The sequence below is a fragment of the Trachurus trachurus genome, assembly GCF_905171665.1.
Source record: "Trachurus trachurus genome assembly, chromosome: 12".
Lineage (NCBI taxonomy): Eukaryota > Metazoa > Chordata > Actinopteri > Carangiformes > Carangidae > Trachurus > Trachurus trachurus.
The window spans coordinates 13,754,285-13,770,942 of record NC_139908.1 but is presented as its reverse complement, the minus strand read 5'-3'; the positions used below and the strand labels follow the sequence as shown (position 1 = coordinate 13,770,942).

The window sequence follows — 16,658 nt, the reverse complement described above, 5'->3', positions numbered from 1 at the left end:
CAATAATGAACCTTGATTAAATTAACGGACACAGTAGTTGCATTCATTAAATAAAAATAATTAATACAAAAGAAATAGAATATATATCTTTTTTTTTCTTTTTTTTGTACCAGTTTATTTGCGTAGCAGTATATTTTGTGTTAAATTTACAGCAGCTTTATATATATATTTTTTCATTTAATTTAATTTGTTTATTGTTCTTTGAGATGAGTCACATTTAACAGCTTGTAAAGTCAGCTGACTGACCAGCATCTGACAGGTCAAAGACAGAGAGGTCTAAAATATTAAAGAGGGTCCACTCTGCGGTAATATTCAGAAACCGTGCATGTAGTCCACGCTCAAGCTGAGGGGGCAAACGGGGGGCACACTAAATTTGTCTGAAAATGGGCACCACTGACAGCAACGCAAAAATGATTTACATATTACCTGTGCTTTAGATATTTGAAGAAATTCTATTTAATTTACTATCAGGTTATCAGTACAGAGTGAGCCATCTTCTTCGAATACAAGCATCTTTGCTGAAGCCGTAAAGCCCCGCCCATATTTTTTCCCATAATTCATTGGTTCCGTCAACAAATCCCTGACGTCTGGAGATGACGACGGGTCAAAGACGCTCTCTAACCTGCACCTTCCTCCTGACATCTGTGGATTACACGAAAGCGTCTAAAAATAACTTCAAAGTGAACAATTGTTATTGAATTTGGTGTTGTTGTTGCTGAATTTGAACTGTTGCTCGCGCAGAGACGTTTTATTAATAGTAGTAGTTAGCTTGTAGCCTAGCTAGCACGACAGTGGGAAAGTAACAGTTTCTGTTACAAAGTAAAGAAAATAAAATACGAATATTGAAAACAATGTCTGGACCAAACGGAGACCCAAATATCTCCATCGACGACGGGATTATAGATGACGAGGACGATTTCGGCGATGAAGGTAACGAGCTGCTGTGTTCAATTATTGTAATGGTGATGCTGGTAGTGTTGTTGCAGTAAACTGGACTGGACCGTCCACCCTAAAACCACATTGAGGATGTTATTCACGTGACTTTTGGTCAATAAAGTCAAAATGGAAAACTTTTTTACAAGCAGTTTATGTTAATGTAGGCCTAACTTACTGAATACCTACTACTACTACTACTGATTTAGACTGCCTCTATCTGTCACACTGACTTTTGTTGGGTTGTTCACTTCTCAGCTCTAGATATTTGTTAATCCACATATTAAATTAATTTATCAATCAATATTAAAGTGGATTGATAGTGTATGATGAAAACAGCTTTGAGGAGCAGTATCAGTCAGACTCAGTGTATTGTAAATGGCTTGAGATGGCTCATAATTTCAACAAATTATATGTAATTGTTTGTCTATGCAAGCCTTTCAGATTAGAGAATAGAATAGAATAGAAAATACTTTATTAACCCCTAGGAGGGAAATTCAGATCGTCCAGCATGATATAAATTATATATTACTGATGTGATGAATGGGTATTTGGGTTATTTAGGACTGTTTGCATAAATGGAGATATCTGGGATGTAAAGAGAAACTGCTTTTTACATGCCAAAGTTACTTTTCTATCATATAATCATTTACAGAGAGAACCTCTTGTTTTCCATGACAGAAAAGACCTAACCTCTACTCTGCTTATCCACAGAGTTTGTAGCCATCAACTCCATGCTGGATCAGATCAACTCTTATCTTGATGACCTGGAGGACCGCAACGATTCACTCAATGGCAAACTGCATGAACTGATGGAGTCCAATCGGCAAGCCCGGATCGAGTTCAGAGCCCAGCTGCTCGGCTCCCAAACCCAAGAGGAGGAGCAGCAGGAGCAGGAGCAGGAGGAGCAGCAACAACCTGCAGATGGGGACTCCTCTTCATCCAGCAAGGAGGACCTCACTGAGGGCAGCGGGGGCTCACATATGAATGACAAGAGCGAGTAGACAAATGGGGACTGAGTTCAGCAAAGTGTAAACTCAACTTCTGACCTCTGGTGTTGGGACTAAGTGACCTCTGATCAGCATAGAGTCCATGCCTGTCTGATTCCTCTGTGAATTTACACCCTCATCATCATCAGACGAGTGTGTGTGACTGTGATGTTTTTTGCATCTCCTCTGTCACTGAACTTTCTCCTTTGTTGTCAACGCTGTGGTGTGTGCTGATGTTTTGTCCCTCAGTCAACAGAGTGTTCATTGGCTCCCAGCAGCTTCTTCTTATACAAGTTGGACATCTGTTGCAGTCAGACTTCCACTCATAGGTTAAATGTGTTGTTCAGGTCCATGTGAAATGTTAAGACGATTATTAAAGCCAGAAACAAACCAGATTTTTTCTAAGCTAATAAAAAGAAGTGCAGGATATTGTTGTCTGGCTCATCTTCTAAGAGGCAAGAGATTTTGTGTATCAACACTGCGTTGTTGTACTCACAAGCTTTTGGGTCGCTCCTCATGACAAAGCGGTAGTGTGTTTCCTTCAGAGCAAGCATCAATATCAGCCTCGTCTTATAGCTGTACTATCTCTGTGATTACTGATAAATGTTTTATCACACAAAAGAAATATGCAACATTCCAGAGATTTACCAATATTTATGTTTGATCTTCAGCATGACTGTAAATCTACACTGTGTTGTCCTGTTTGTTTTCATTTATCTGTTTGAAATGAGTGTTGCAGTCTGATAAGTGTTTGTATTATGTGTAAGTAAGTACTGGCAAAAAAAAGAAAAAAAAGGGGGGGGGAAACAATGAAGTCGACAAAGTGTGGGAATTGTTTTAATATAAATTAAAATGACCCCCAAACAGAAAACAAACATCCAAAAATACAATAAACTTCCAGCAATTAGAAAACAACACCTGTTTGTTCATCTCAGTTTGTCAGTAGCTGAATAAAAATACAGTAAGAAACATACAGCTCTGTTTGAAATCGTCCTTGTCCTTTTGTCTCTCTGCCTTCATTCTCTTCCAGAGCTGAGCGTCACGTCTTGTTCCTTCAGACAGAACGTGACACAATACTCATCATGTGACAGTCACCACCATGACTACAAGAGTTGCTACAGTCAGTCGCCTTTTGTGGTCAAGAATATCCCTCTCTAATATGGAGGTTGAAATGTTTCCAGAACACACTACTCATAACGAAGGGAATAAAACATCCTTACATACATATATGTGTATGTATACGCCTTATGGTGGCATGGTGTGACTGTTGAAATGCTGGAGCCAAAGTTAAACACTTGTATCATCTACAACGGGTAGTCTACTGTATGTTACTGGAGCTTTACACCAAGGTTCGCAAGGATAGTTTGCTACATTAAATACCCACAGACACTTAATGGTTTTTTCCTTGCAGATTAATATTGGGACTTGTAAAGGAAGATTGATTCCAACTGTCCAGTGCAAACAAACCACAAGGGCACTCTGGGTCTGTGGTCTATGTCAAACAACATACACCAGACTTAAGAGGGGGAAAAAAAAGGTCAAATTTAAAGCAAAAGTCTGCTGTTAGAATTAAATAGCTTCCTCCTTGGCCCCTGTCTTCCATCAAGTTTGGTGCAAATCCGTTCAGTACTTAAATAAATAAAACACACACAGGTGAAAACATAACCTCCGTGATGGAAGTCAAAATCAAAAACAAGGGCAACCTGGAGGCAAATGAGCCTCAACAATCACTTCCTATATATTTGTGCTGTGGATGCTTGTAGAAGCATTTTCCTGTCCATGGCAATATGAAAGGAGCAGCTGTTTCGTTGTAAATGTAGGCACACATGACAAACATCCATGGGAATGTGACACCAGATGTGACCAATTATTTGCAAATGTCTTTTCTCTTGATAAATTCTGAGATTAAAAAAAAGACTCTTCTGAAGATGAAATCCGCAAAATCCAGCCAGAACCAAAATAAAATAAAAACAAAACAAAACAACCTTGCAGCATTTTAAGCTTCACACAGCTTCTGTCTCGACTGACAAACATTCAAATTTCAATAAAAGCAACGTGTAGACAACCTTCAGTGAATGTGGAGTCCTCCAGGAGCCGGGGACAGCTCATTAATCTGAACGAATTCGGTGCCTGGTTGTTAGCAGAAGCTTTTCAAGCCGTCCGCTGCTTCAAGAGAGCTGCTTCAACCTTTCAAGGATACAGGGGTTTCGTCTCCATATGAATGTGTGCAGATACAAAAAGATGTTCACATTGACATTCAGCTTCTTCAGATCGTGTCTGGATTTCTTAAAACTCTTCCTATTGCTGATAAAAAATCTGTGCAGTACTGTTTCATGTTTTTTTTCTGCCCATACTCAACAATCTCAACCTCAAATTAAAAAAAGAAGGATGATAAAATGCCCTGAACACTACTATAATCTGTTTCAAGCTTCAGCGTTTTGACACACTCAAGTCAAAAGTACCAATTAAACACTTGTTTTTAATCAAAAGCTGTCAACTGCTCAAACACTTAATTTTGTTACATTCTACGTTTCAGCTTGCTAAAAGCGTGTGCTATGCGGTTAGCAATGTGGAAAATGTCTCCACTTTACCATCAGTATGGTCTTCTACACTTGTAGGTTATCATAGTTAATCATTCATCTAGCTAGCTAGAGAATTTCCAGAAAACTAAAAGTCATCTCTCGAAAACAGCAGGGTGGGAAATTAACATTTCAGTGAGCCAGCCAGAGACTGATGGATAGAAAGTGTTGCTGTGGAGCAACTTGAGAAGTGTCTGCTTAAATTAAATTAGTCAATCCCATACTACATATTTTACATAGACAGATTATAATTATCCTGTAACGTCATCTGGGATGTACAGTTGAGACTGATGGAGAGCATTAAAGCTAAAAAAAACTAATCATAATTGATGAAAAATAAGGCATTTTATATTTCATCCTGAGGGGATCATTAGTGTGTGTATTAAATCTCAAGAAAATCCATCTAAAAGGTATTAAGACATGTCACGCTAAGCCCCAGACTGTCAACCTCACGGCCATGCCAAAGGCTGTGGAGGAATTATCCTCTGGGGAGCGTGAATGGCTGCACAAATCCACGTTGGACTCCTGATATTTTAATGGATGAGTGAGGATGCTGGTGGTAAAGGACAAGTCAGAGGATAATCAGAGTTAGTTGGATTCATCCCCTGAGGACCATAAATGTCTGTGCAAAACTTCATGGCTATCCATCTAACAGTCGTTGTGGTCCTGGCTGAAATACAGCAACACCACTAGCACAGACTAAAACTATCCATATGCCAATCTAAGTCAGTCTGCGGTTTTCGAATGTCATTACCGATGAAATATAATAATAATAAAATGTTTTCCAAATATTTCAACATAATTTTTTTCTGCTATCCGGGGCGTTCAAAAAGCTATCTCACCTGCAACTTTGTATTTATCCAAAGTCTGTTGTTATGTTTTGCAGCTCTGGTGAAATAGTGCCCATCAAAGGTACGCAATAAATTCAGCTGTACACTTTGTCACACACTAATATAGATACAACAGGGTTTTTTTTAGTGGTTTTCCAAAATAAGGAGTTTCTCCTTAGTTACATAATTATGTTTTTTTTTGTGTGAATACTGAACGAAAGAGGTTTGTTTTGGACTTTAAGTCCATACTTCATAATAATGTCAGTGTCTGGGGACCTCCTGTGACCTACTTATGAACATTTTCCAACTGGGAGCCAGTTTATTAAGAGACATTTACCCACTGTGGATGCATTTGGTGGCTGTCACATGTTAATTTCCCACCCTGGGAGAGAAATTCACATGACAAGTCATGTTCCGCTTTAACCAGTGTGTGTTTACTCCAGACTTTCCAGCAGGGAGAGAGGCTGGTCTCGTCACTTCTTGGTCACTATTTGATGAAAGCACCTCTTCACATACCGATATGTCCTGTGCTCAGGTTGTACCAGACGTCCTGTCCTGTCTTACCACATCGCGTGTTTGGCTCAGCGTCTGTTCGTGGCCCTCGCTGACCTGCGTTTGGCCGTGGTTTTTGTCTTCCCCTTTTTCCCTGGGACAGCAGGAGCCTCCCTCTCCTCCTCCTCTTCTTCTTCATTAGCCTCCTCAACGGCAGCCGTAGGCTCCGAGTCTGGCAGCTCGGCAGGACTCTCCTGAGCTACAGGTGTGGGGGATGTGGTCTCTTCCTCTCTGCTGCTGAGGATGAGGTCCTGCTCTGTGCCGTCAGTGCAGGTCGCTGAGGTGAGGTCCTGTGAGGTCGGGGCGTCGGGTTCTGACTCGTTCTCTTGTTGCTGGTTTTCTGTCTGCATTTGCAGTCTGGTGAGTGAAACTGTGGGCTGTAAGGAGTTCGGGTCCGTCAGTGAATCAATGTCATTGGAGAGGGCGTTTTCATCCGTCAAGTCCGTGGTGGTTTCTGTTACAGGCCTGAGGCTGTCCGAGTCTTGGAGAGTCTCTCTAGAAGATTCAACAGCTTCACCCTTTTGACTGGGCAACGTTCTGTACCTCTGAGAAAGGAAAACAGACAGATACTGCAATTAGTCAGAGGAAATCCCTCAGTGCACTTTGATACTCATCAGTCTGCCTATAGATCGCTGCACACAACCACCTGAAGAGCTTTCATATATTTATATTACCGGTATATATATATATATATATATATATATATATATATATATATATACAATATATATATATATATATATATATATATATATATATATATATATATATATATATATATATATATATATATATATATATATATATATATATATACACACACACACATATATATTTGGTTACATATTTGGATTAGATAATCAATAAAACAAAAATGCAAATTTCTTAAATGTTGGACCCAAATTACCAAATATATTAATAATGCACTGAACTTCATGAAGAGTTCCTTTAAAATGTATAAGTAATGGAACAACAGTTATTTTAATTTGGGCTACAGATAATCAGATATCACCTATTAAATAGTGCAATCAAGGTTGATGAAGTGATGAAAAACCAACCTTGAGGTTCTCAAAGTGTGTCAGTGATTTGCAGTGGGTATGTAGGGCTGAAGATTCAAAGTGGTAAAACTTGTTGCAGAGTCTGCAGATAAAACCTGCCACTGGCACAAAGAAACTGGAGCCTGTGGTAAAAGAAACAGGAGATTGAATTTCACTCAAATCTGATAAAAGTGCAGGAAAAGGCAGAGGAACAATGACGTCTGCTGGGAAGGAGCAGGAGTTAGTCATCACTCACCGTAGACTGTGTCAGAGTCGTACTGTTCATCACTGGCCATGTTCTTCAGAGTCACTTCTTTAAGGGAGGACCAGCCATCCTGCACCACAGCAGACACAGTAAATATGTTATGATAATGCACCGACTCTGATGTGCAGAGCTTTCGTTTTAATCGCAACAAATAACAAACAAAATCACCTGTTTGTCGGTGCAGTCTTGGTCTTCTTCACTCCTCTGTGTTTCCTCTACCTCCTCCACCTCGCTGCCCTCCTCCTCATCCAACGAAAAGCCATCAGTGTCCATGGCAGTCAGCTTAGCCAAGGCCTCACAGCCCTCCTTTTCCTGAAGCTAAGACAAAGTAACGTACATTAGCGAGGAGCAACAGCATCGCTAAGTGAAGGATTAGTTTTATCTTCATCTCTTGGTAAATACATGCTTGTGTGTTTGGGATTTTAAACCCAGATACCTTCTCCATCTTCTGTCTGTGCTCCTGAGACTGCAAGTGCTCCACAAAAATCTGGGAGGTCCTGAAGTGTTTCTTGCAGACTGTACAGGAGGAGATGGCTGTTCTGCTGGCAAGCTGAGGACAAGATAAATATTTATTAACATAATATTACTTCATTACACAGCAATCACATTCTCTCTCTTTATATATGTGCTTATCTATAAAGTGAGCAGCTGATTACTTTGTGCTCCTCTGTGCGCCTGTGATCCATGATGCTGCTGGTGAAGTGGGTGTGACAGGTGGCACACCAACGCTTCACGTCTGCTATTTTCTCTCTGCAAAGAGCACAGACAAGGATTATATGAGTGTTTTCTCACCTTCCCAACTCAGAATAGTTCACCGGAGACAGCTGAAGTTAATCTGTTGATGGTTAAAATAAAAAAAAGCAGTGAAATCATCCTGCCGAAGTGCAATCGGAAAAACGGACCCGTCTTTGTTTGCTCCCTGTAGAGACTCCTGCACCCGTGGCAGCAGCGTGACCAGGCAGGCGTTGCTCATGTGCTGGATCTCCATCATCCTTTGCTGGTGGGAAATGCTGTTCATGTGACTCCTGAAGTTCTGCAGACAAAAACACAAAAGCAATAATTTTAAAAACAGAAGAGAAAAGTAACGCCTTGTCAAGTGTAAAAGCTGATGTTGGACCTACTTGCTGGTTGTGGCAGGTGATGCTGCAGAGGTAGCAGTAGAACTTGGTGGCGCCATCCCCTGCACCTTCCTCCCCTTCGTCCTGGTTGCCTGATGAACCTGAGGAGACGTCTTGCCCCTGTGGCGTCTCCTCTGGGGGTAAACTAACCTGCTGGTCATCCTCGCTCAGCCCGCCAGAAGGTGACTGGGCAGACAAACAGCTGTCGGTGTGCACCTACAGAGAGGTTTCACAAACCAGATGTTAAACCCTCTGTCAGTGTCTTGCATTTATTTAACTGACTTCTAGAAGACTATGATAAATACAGTGTAGCAGTATTTGCACTGGTGATTTAACCACATGGAAATCATTTTATCAATGACCTGACCATGGCAAATAAAAAACAATCTCACCTGATCAGCTCTGCTCTCCTCCAGCACCTCCATGACATCAGACTCCCCCGTAGAGCCTCCTTCCAGAAGGGAGTCATCTGGGAAAAGATTCAAGAGTAAGCGTTCATCTCACCTGACCTAAACTTTACTACATTTAGATAAATATTGTGTTTCTGCTCTGCAAACCTGAGGTTGAAGTGTGTTTTTTTTTTTTTTACCTTCAGGCAGATTCTTCTCCGTGTTGCTGTTGCTGCACTCTGAAGAAAGAACCTCCTCCTGTGTGTCTGGAATAGTGATAATTTCTGACCTGAGAAAGAAGAAAAATGTTTAAGTTAACAATCAAACAGAGGACATTATCAGTCTGTATTTTTTCTTCATAGCTGATGATAAATGTTTTCTTCAAAAACTGGAAAAAAAGAAAAGAAAGAAAACACAGCAAAACCCGGAGCCACCTTAAACTCTGATGAGATAAGATTTTCTCGAACCACAGGAAATAAAAAAGTTTCCCTACTCTTCTGTCCTATGCTTTTTCACAGCAGGTTCCTCAAGTTGCTCTTCCAAGATCTGTGTGGGTCCTTCCACTGCTTCCACTCCTCCCACTCCACCATCTGTGGCTGGTAAATGCAAATCCAAAGTTAGAAACACAGTATAACAACACTATCAAACTAATGTTCACCATCTGTATTCTCCAGTACTATTGTAGTTGTATTGAAGTCACATATCGTACTCAACTCGTGCTATACACCTTAATATCTTTCAGTGCTGACTGGACTGCAGCTGTATCTGTTTCAGACTTACCACTGGGTTCATTGGTGCTGCTAGCTGCTGGCTGGTTCTCCGTGCTCCCTGCTGCCATCTGCTCGCTGTCTCGCTTCCTGTCTGGCTGGCGAGCTGTGGCGTCCTACACAACAGTCACAGAAAACAGCTTTTTCGATATACTGCAGAAAAAGACGCTCGGCTTGTTTATTTAAGTTGGCGTCAACACTGGCACCAACTGATATGGCTATGCCCAGACAGAGACGCACCTGAGAGATTAAAATAAGATTTTAATAGATCTGGATCCAACTGTTTTTGCTGTACATATGAAAATGTATTGTTTGTATATTAAACATATTATGCATGTTCAGCCTAAGTAAATGCTTAATTTAATCAGAGCAGCTTAAAATCATTTGATAACATGATCTGCCTATTTAAGGCTGAAGTCTACTCCAGTTATTTTTCATTAATCTACTATTTTCTCTTTTGGTTAACCAATAAATCATTAGAAAGTCTGAAAACAAAAAGACTCTCACCTCATTTAACATTTAAAGTACTTGTTTTGTCCACACAACTGACATTTAGTTAAAATACCATATTACCTTCCATTTGAAATTTCATTTACAACATCAATCAATCCATTTTTAGGATGGTTTTTCTTAATTCTTTGTTAATCAACTCATTGAGTCAAGCACTGAGAGGTTAAATGTTGACGCATTTGACATTCACACAATCCCAATGGAGTGTATTAGCTGGGCTGAAATGCTACACAGTGATTATAATCATTATAATGGTGCTGTTATAATTACCGTGGTGGTGGATGAAGACGAAGAGGCGGCGGCGGTGGAGGGGGCTGTGGTGGTAACCGTGGCGCTAGTGTTGTTGTTGTTGTTATTGTAGTAGCGAGCATGTGGGTGGAAGGGTCGTGCGGCCGGGAACCCCATGATGGGGGACTTGATGGCCATGCCCATGGGAACCGGCCCGAGCAGAGACGACCTGGCCCCCGCTGTGAAGAACTGACGGAACTGCTGACCGCCCATCCCAAAGCCACGCATGTTACCTAGACAACAGAAATGCAAGAAAGCCGTTTTATTCCCTTACATGTGTTAGCTACTATAATGCAGGGATGTTTTTTTCCCTGATACGCCGTCTTTAAAGGACAAATCCGGGCTAATTCAACCTGAGGCTATAGTTTCCTAATATTTTAGGTCTAAAAGAATGAATCTGAAGATTTTCTTTTTAATTGCTCCTGTTATGGTGTAGTTCTGTCTGTCCCTGCATCGCCACGGCAGCGTATAATGGGAGCGGACCGATCTTACGCTGTTTAGGCTGTTTACATCCCACAAAACCACAAATTTATTTCACAGACAGCGTCAGATGGCTATTCAAACATACACCACGGGGTTTGTTTACTACAAGAAAGCTGACATGTTTGTAAACGGAGCTGTAATACAAAGTCTTGCGCGAGAGTCAAGTTGATGGCTCAGTATGTTTACATGTCGTCTGAAGCTCCCCTGTTTGTTTTATCAACAAAGAAATATCAACTTGGAGGGACAACGTTTTTGTGGTGATGCGATGCGGACAGACAGAACTACTGCATAACAGGAGCAATTGAAAAGAAAATCTTCAGATTCATTCTTTTAGACCTAAAATACAAGGAAACTATAACCCCAGGTTGAATTTACCTGGAATTGTCCTTTAAAGTCTAATGCCAAACGTACCCTGCATCTGCTGCATCAGTATGGCCCCCTGCAGCATGGGATTGGGGGCGATGATGGTGGTCTGGGTCGCCTGGCACAGGTTGACCATCCTAGGAGTAGGTGCTGTCTGGGGAGGCCCGGGAATGGCTCTGTATGGCAAACGCATAAGAGAAAAAAAACATGCTGCGTTATTTAAACTGACACGAACAGAAGAGGTGCAGACAGAGTATCGGCCGAAACATCTACTCCTGTTCACAACTAAAGCTGACTAATCTAGAAATATTTAACACACACACCCTTAATATTTGTCAATTAGCCAATATCCTGATGTGGAAATTACAGTTTATTGACATGAACACCTGCACAAAAATCCAAAAGCAGGATGTCAGTTTGATTATTTCACAATCAGGTAGATCATTTATGCAGTCTTTATTTTCCCTGCAAGCCATGTTCTGACCCAGTCAAGCACGATGTGGCTGCGATATGGACTCGCTCTTATGAGAAGTCATAGTCCTTGCATATCAGCTTTGGCATGGAATCAGTTTTAACGTTTCTTTTTTTTTTTTATAGCACAAACTGCATTGCATAACACTCAAATGTTCACAAACAAGTGCTGGGCAGACTTCACATGTAGAGCCCTATAGAAAAAGATCATGAAACAAACTACAGAATATTATTAGCTTTGTATAAAAGCTCATGATTAGTCATATGGAGTAAACATTGGGGTGGTAGCAATGAATGACAGCACAGGAATTACATCTAAGAAAACAGATTAAGTTTGGGGTGCTTGTGGGATCAACTGCCCATCCTTTAAAATAAACACAAGGCCTGCATCCTGGATTCATGTGACGATTACAGACACAGAACCAAAATCTGACATGTACATAGCATGACACAAGCCCACACGACATGGTACGACTTTGTATCACAAATCAGGATGTGATGATGGTGCCAACAGGCCATAACAGATGTAATATAATCATAATTTATAGCCCTAAGGCCACTTTATCTTACAAAAGGGCTTCATAAAATCTCCAATTTATCAATACTGCTTCTACAAACAAGATAACAAAGCATTACAATAGTCCAACTTCACTGCACACATAAAAAAACGGAAACAAATCTAAGTGTACAAATGTAATTTCTAACTAAACTTGAAATGCTGCCACTCATAAAAGGTCCAGTCCCAGTCTGGTATGTGTTTTGACAGGGGCTTCCAGCTCAGCAGCCACCAACACATTATCACCCAGGAGGCCCTGCCCCTCATCCCCGGTCTCGAGTAGCCGTGCTTACCGCGGCGTCTGGTGGTGGTGGTGGTGGTGGTGATGCGGGACATGGTGCCCCGGAGGCGGCTGCGGTGGAGGCGGCGGCGGAGGCTGCTGCTGGAAAAGTTGCTGTAGCTGCCGCAGGTGCTGGTGAAACTGCTGCTGCTGCTGCTGCTGTTGTTGCTGCTGCTGCTGCTGGATGTGCGGATTGAACATTGCGGGGTCTTAAAATACCCCAACAGCAGCGGTGGTGGTGGTGGTGTTTACCCTCCGGAGGCTGCTGCTGCTGCGGTTGGTTGGATGGATGGATGAACGTAACGTTACACCTGTCGAAATATAAAGATCCCTGGGTCGGAAGAGGAAGAAAAGGAAGCGTGATGTAGTACGTGCAACCCCCACTGTCAGAACAACTCTTTGTTGTAAAGACACATCCAACACCAGTGCCCCGACACACACAACAGGTCGCTCTCAAATTTCGGGGATGACAACTAGCCTAGCTAGCGTTAGCAACTTGGCTAACAACAATTCTTTTTTTGGTGAAGCTAAATACTTACTTCTGTGCTCTGTTAGCAAACTTTCTGAAAAACAAACAAACAAACTGCACATTAACTATTCGTTTTGAAGAAAAAAAAGCTGCATGTTATCCCCACAAAACAGACACAACGTATAAATGATAAATGAATAAATACAGAGATACACCTGCCATTAAAATGAACCTGTCTTAGCTTAGCATAGCATTGAGCTAACAGGCTAACGCCGTAGATAGATAAACCAGCTGCGCCGCGCCTCTGCTACTTTCTTTCTTTTTCTTTTTAACTTAGGCTTTCTACAGCAGCTTTACTTACTTCTCAAAAAAGTAGAGCGGTGGTGGCGCTTTATTATCCGGCTAAGGACATCATGGCACAGGCTGAATTAGTTGCTCTCAGTCCCCGGTGTAACTTGCATGAAGCAGCAGAGACGCTAAGTAACAAGCTACTGTGAGTGGAGAGACTGTGTGGGGGAAATGAGTGTAACCTGTCGCCCCCTGGTGGTTGTCTGGAGGTAGTGCTTCAGCTCTGCACATGGGTTTTTATATTTTGTATATTTGTCTTAAAATGACAGTGTTTCATTTTAAATAGAAATTTGTTTTTGTTTTTGTTTTTGTTTAAATTATCATTATTTGATATTTAGAGTTTGGAGTTAAATAAAAATATAACACAAATATGGTGGTGTGGTGTGGTGGTGCAGTGGTTAGCACCTCCAGACCCCCATGACCCGTTGGATAAAGCACTTTAATCGATAAATGGATGGATATACAAATATGTTTTTTGTTTTTGTTTTTGTTTTTAAGTCTATATAGTAGTTCTATAACCTACCTTCATTTGTGTTGGTAGATTGTCAGTGGAGCTTCAGTTATTCGGTTATTTTCTTAATGACATTATTTATTTTTTGATTTGGCCAGATAAATCAATTATTTGGTCCTCAAGATAATGGTAATGTCCATTACAAGTTACAATATTTTAAGATGTCTTCAGATTGTATGACAAGCAATCAACCCTAAAGATATATTCAGGGTTTTCTTTTATAGGCTAACAGAAAACAGAGAAAAGCAGCAAATCTTCCAAAAGGAGAAGCTGGAAGGAAGCAGTTAGTGATTGCCAAATTTGTCTAAATGATTAACTGATCAAAATAGCTACCATTTATTTTTCCCTTCTGAGTTGATCAACTAATGGATTAATCAACTAATGGTTGCTATCAAAACAAACATTGAACAACTGGATGCTGACCCAGATTTAAAAGAAAAAGAAAAGTCATCATCAAACACTGGACTTACTCTTGTTTGACCACAAATATTTTCTTTTACTAAAGCACACTCAATGGTTAAAGTCAGAGATATTCTGGATTATAAAAAACAAACCAAAACATGAAGGTGTATGTGGAGTGCCCCCTGGCCTCTGTCCATGGTGCTAACACGGTCCATTGAAGATGTGTAGTTCACATTCACACAAAATAGTCTGTTTGATCAATAACAAAAAGAAAAACTATATTCCAGATCCTCTATTTACATACTATCCAATCCACTCTAACAAGATTAAACTTTAAAGTCTTTTAAAACCCAGAACTTCCCGTTTTATCAACTAGGCCTATTTGACAGGTGACACAGCGAAAGTGCAGCAATGTCACCACCTAGCGGTCGAGGTGGAGAACTGCAGGAATCTCTCCTGAGTAAAAAATACAAGAGATCATCCTCATCCTCCTCCTCCTCCTCCTCCTCCCCCCCTGCTGCTGCGGTGCTCGGCTTGAGAGAGGAGTGTACATGTTCAGTGGTGGAGGGAGAGCGTCCAAAGCTGAGGTGATCTGACTGACACACCGAGGAGGCGCAGTCAATGAGGAAGCGAACCGAAAAGTGAAACCGGTGCGAGTCCACACACCACAAGACGCCCTCTGAACTCGAGGGTGGCGAGGAGAGGGAACGACGAGAAGAACAAGAATAAGAATAAGAAGAAGAAGAAGAAGAAGAAGAAGAGAAATTTCAATAAATCTGCTGCTCTGACTGGTGGGAAAAAGGATAGGCTTCCGATTGCACCGCAAAGATGGGCAACCGGGGAATGGAGGATTTAATTCCTCTGGTGAACCGTATGCAAGATGCCTTCTCCGCCATCGGCCAAAACGCCAACCTTGACCTGCCGCAGATCGCCGTGGTGGGCGGCCAGAGCGCGGGGAAGAGCTCGGTGCTGGAGAACTTCGTCGGGAAGTAAGTCCTCCTATCTATAGGAGCTTTTTTCCAGGCTGCGATGCGTTGTTGATGCGCCTCCCGGTGCACCAAGCAAGCAAGCGGCTCCGCAGTAGCTTTACACAGCTCAGTCATCCCCATCCCCCTTCTTCTTATGCAGGTTTTTAAATCTAACATGCAATAAGGCTTCACTGAGATCCTGTCAGAGTCACTCAACCCTACAAACCCTATAAATATCGCACATTTTTCACCGTTTGGGTGGTTGCTTCCATGCAGCACCAAGGCAAGAAGATTATTTTTGCTAGGCCTGCATAAATCCCTGGTTAAGTTTATCTGTTAACAACTACATGATGCATTCAGGGAACCTTAGATTCCTGTTAAATATCACTTCTAATTTTGATGGCTTCAAAGAAGGATAAGTTATTTCCAAAACTTCCTGGTTTTTAGTGTCAAAATTAGACCAGGATGCACATGTTTATCATTATAAATCCTGTATGACAACAGTCTCAGAGGCGGGCTCAGTGTGGATGCAGACTTCCTGGGAAGCAGGTGCAGGTACAGTGAGCTTGCTGGATGTGTTGTTGTCTCTATGACAGGGCCACATATTTTGTTGTCCATATAGGCCTTTTAATCCCCCACCACCAACCAGGCAAGGGTGCAAAGGGATGCTGTCTAAATGAGTGTGAAGAGGGTTCAATCTCACAAACATGCACAGCTTTGTGTCTGTCAGAGCTGCTGTTCATGATGATGATGATATAAAATGAAGCCAGGGGAACAAATCTGATCTGTTATGCTGCAGTATGACCTTGCAGAGAGAGAGACACACACACACACACACACACACACACACACACACACACACACACACACACACACACACACACACACACACACACACACACACACACACACACACACACACAGAGAAAGAGAGAGAGACAGTCCACCTGAGCTCTGAGCCTTTCCAGCTCAGCTCCATCTGTCTGCCAGTGCTTATGCTGTAAATGAAGCTTACCTCGTGTAGGCAACAGCATGGGTGTCACTTTGCTAACAGTTTGTTAGTCCTGCTTCTCTATGTTTCAGTTGATCAGACAATTTGTTTTGTGTGTGTGTGTGTGTGTGTGTGTGTGGTTTTGTAGACTTTAATTCCCCTGGATATACCATGCAGGATGTGATTCAGCAGTATTTCCTGAGTAGACAAGGTCAGAGTGTGTAGGCCAGCCCACCCACCCCCCACCACCCTGAACAAGCGCTATATCATCCCACTGGACGGATAGATCCATCAGTGAGATTTTTTAATTGATTCATCACTTTCCTGCAGGTGTAATGAGGCGTGAACACATAGGGCGTTTTTTTTTCTCCCTCGCTTGACACCTTTTATTATCTTTCTTTTACATTTTGTAAAAGCAGCCGATACAGAAACTTCACCACATGGCCACAGTGCTAATCCCCATCTTAACAGGTAGTAGGTGAGAGAGGCCGATTGTTTACATCTCAGGCTAATCTGCACATGGTGCTACTTGCAGATATCAGTTTTTGTTGATGTTGCC

The 16,658-nt window shown here is 41.7% G+C and overlaps 3 protein-coding genes across 11 annotated transcripts in view; 2 read left to right on the top strand and 1 right to left on the bottom strand.

The window, feature by feature from the left end:
• Positions 1 to 592: 592 nt before the first annotated feature.
• On the top strand, positions 593 to 2,736 carry bbln (bublin coiled coil protein). Its single transcript, XM_083984136.1, has 2 exons — positions 593 to 930; positions 1,648 to 2,736. The coding sequence occupies exons 1-2, from the start codon at positions 852 to 854 to the stop codon at positions 1,935 to 1,937; spliced, it is 369 nt and encodes a 122-aa protein (XP_083840262.1). The 5' UTR covers positions 593 to 851; the 3' UTR covers positions 1,938 to 2,736.
• A 10-nt stretch (positions 2,737 to 2,746) lies between these two features.
• Positions 2,747 to 13,345, bottom strand: ciz1a (cdkn1a interacting zinc finger protein 1a). Of its 3 annotated transcripts, none has more exons than XM_083984134.1 (16): positions 13,241 to 13,345; positions 12,424 to 12,721; positions 11,152 to 11,279; positions 10,240 to 10,490; positions 9,473 to 9,575; positions 9,186 to 9,288; positions 8,893 to 8,981; positions 8,696 to 8,772; positions 8,307 to 8,519; positions 8,088 to 8,218; positions 7,842 to 7,935; positions 7,622 to 7,735; positions 7,354 to 7,503; positions 7,177 to 7,255; positions 6,942 to 7,063; positions 2,747 to 6,428 (listed from the first exon to the last, which is right to left on the bottom strand). In XM_083984134.1, exons 2-16 carry the CDS (start codon positions 12,609 to 12,611, stop codon positions 5,913 to 5,915), a joined length of 2,358 nt encoding a protein of 785 aa, XP_083840260.1. In that variant the 5' UTR covers positions 12,612 to 12,721; positions 13,241 to 13,345; the 3' UTR covers positions 2,747 to 5,912. The 3 variants fall into 3 exon arrangements, with proteins under 3 accessions (XP_083840260.1, XP_083840259.1, XP_083840261.1); XM_083984133.1 differs by having other exon boundaries at positions 12,424 to 12,741; positions 13,241 to 13,338; XM_083984135.1 differs by having other exon boundaries at positions 9,186 to 9,273; positions 12,424 to 12,741; positions 13,241 to 13,338.
• Positions 13,346 to 14,968: 1,623 nt separating this feature from the next.
• Positions 14,969 to 16,658, top strand: part of dnm1a (dynamin 1a) — a gene marked incomplete at both ends in the record, with an annotated part of 53,177 nt that continues 51,487 nt past the window's right edge. For all 7 annotated transcript variants that reach the window (XM_083984222.1, XM_083984223.1, XM_083984227.1 and 4 more), the window contains one exon: positions 14,969 to 15,129. In XM_083984222.1, the coding sequence (XP_083840348.1) occupies positions 14,969 to 15,129 (161 nt within the window). The remainder of the gene's footprint in view (positions 15,130 to 16,658) is intronic.

Excerpts from the sequence above, each read along its gene's own strand:
- bbln (XM_083984136.1), top strand. The coding sequence starts at position 852 with ATGTCTGGACCAAACGGAGACCCAAATATCTCCATCGACGACGGGATT. Across the intron at positions 931-1,647 it reads GGACGATTTCGGCGATGAAG|AGTTTGTAGCCATCAACTCC; the intron begins GTAACGAGCTGC and ends GCTTATCCACAG.
- ciz1a (XM_083984134.1), bottom strand. The coding sequence starts at position 12,611 with ATGTTCAATCCGCACATCCAGCAGCAGCAGCAGCAACAACAGCAGCAG. Across the intron at positions 8,520-8,695 it reads AGGAGAGCAGAGCTGATCAG|GTGCACACCGACAGCTGTTT; the intron begins GTGAGATTGTTT and ends ACCTCTCTGTAG. Across the intron at positions 6,429-6,941 it reads CACACTTTGAGAACCTCAAG|AGGTACAGAACGTTGCCCAG; the intron begins GTTGGTTTTTCA and ends TTCCTTTCTCAG.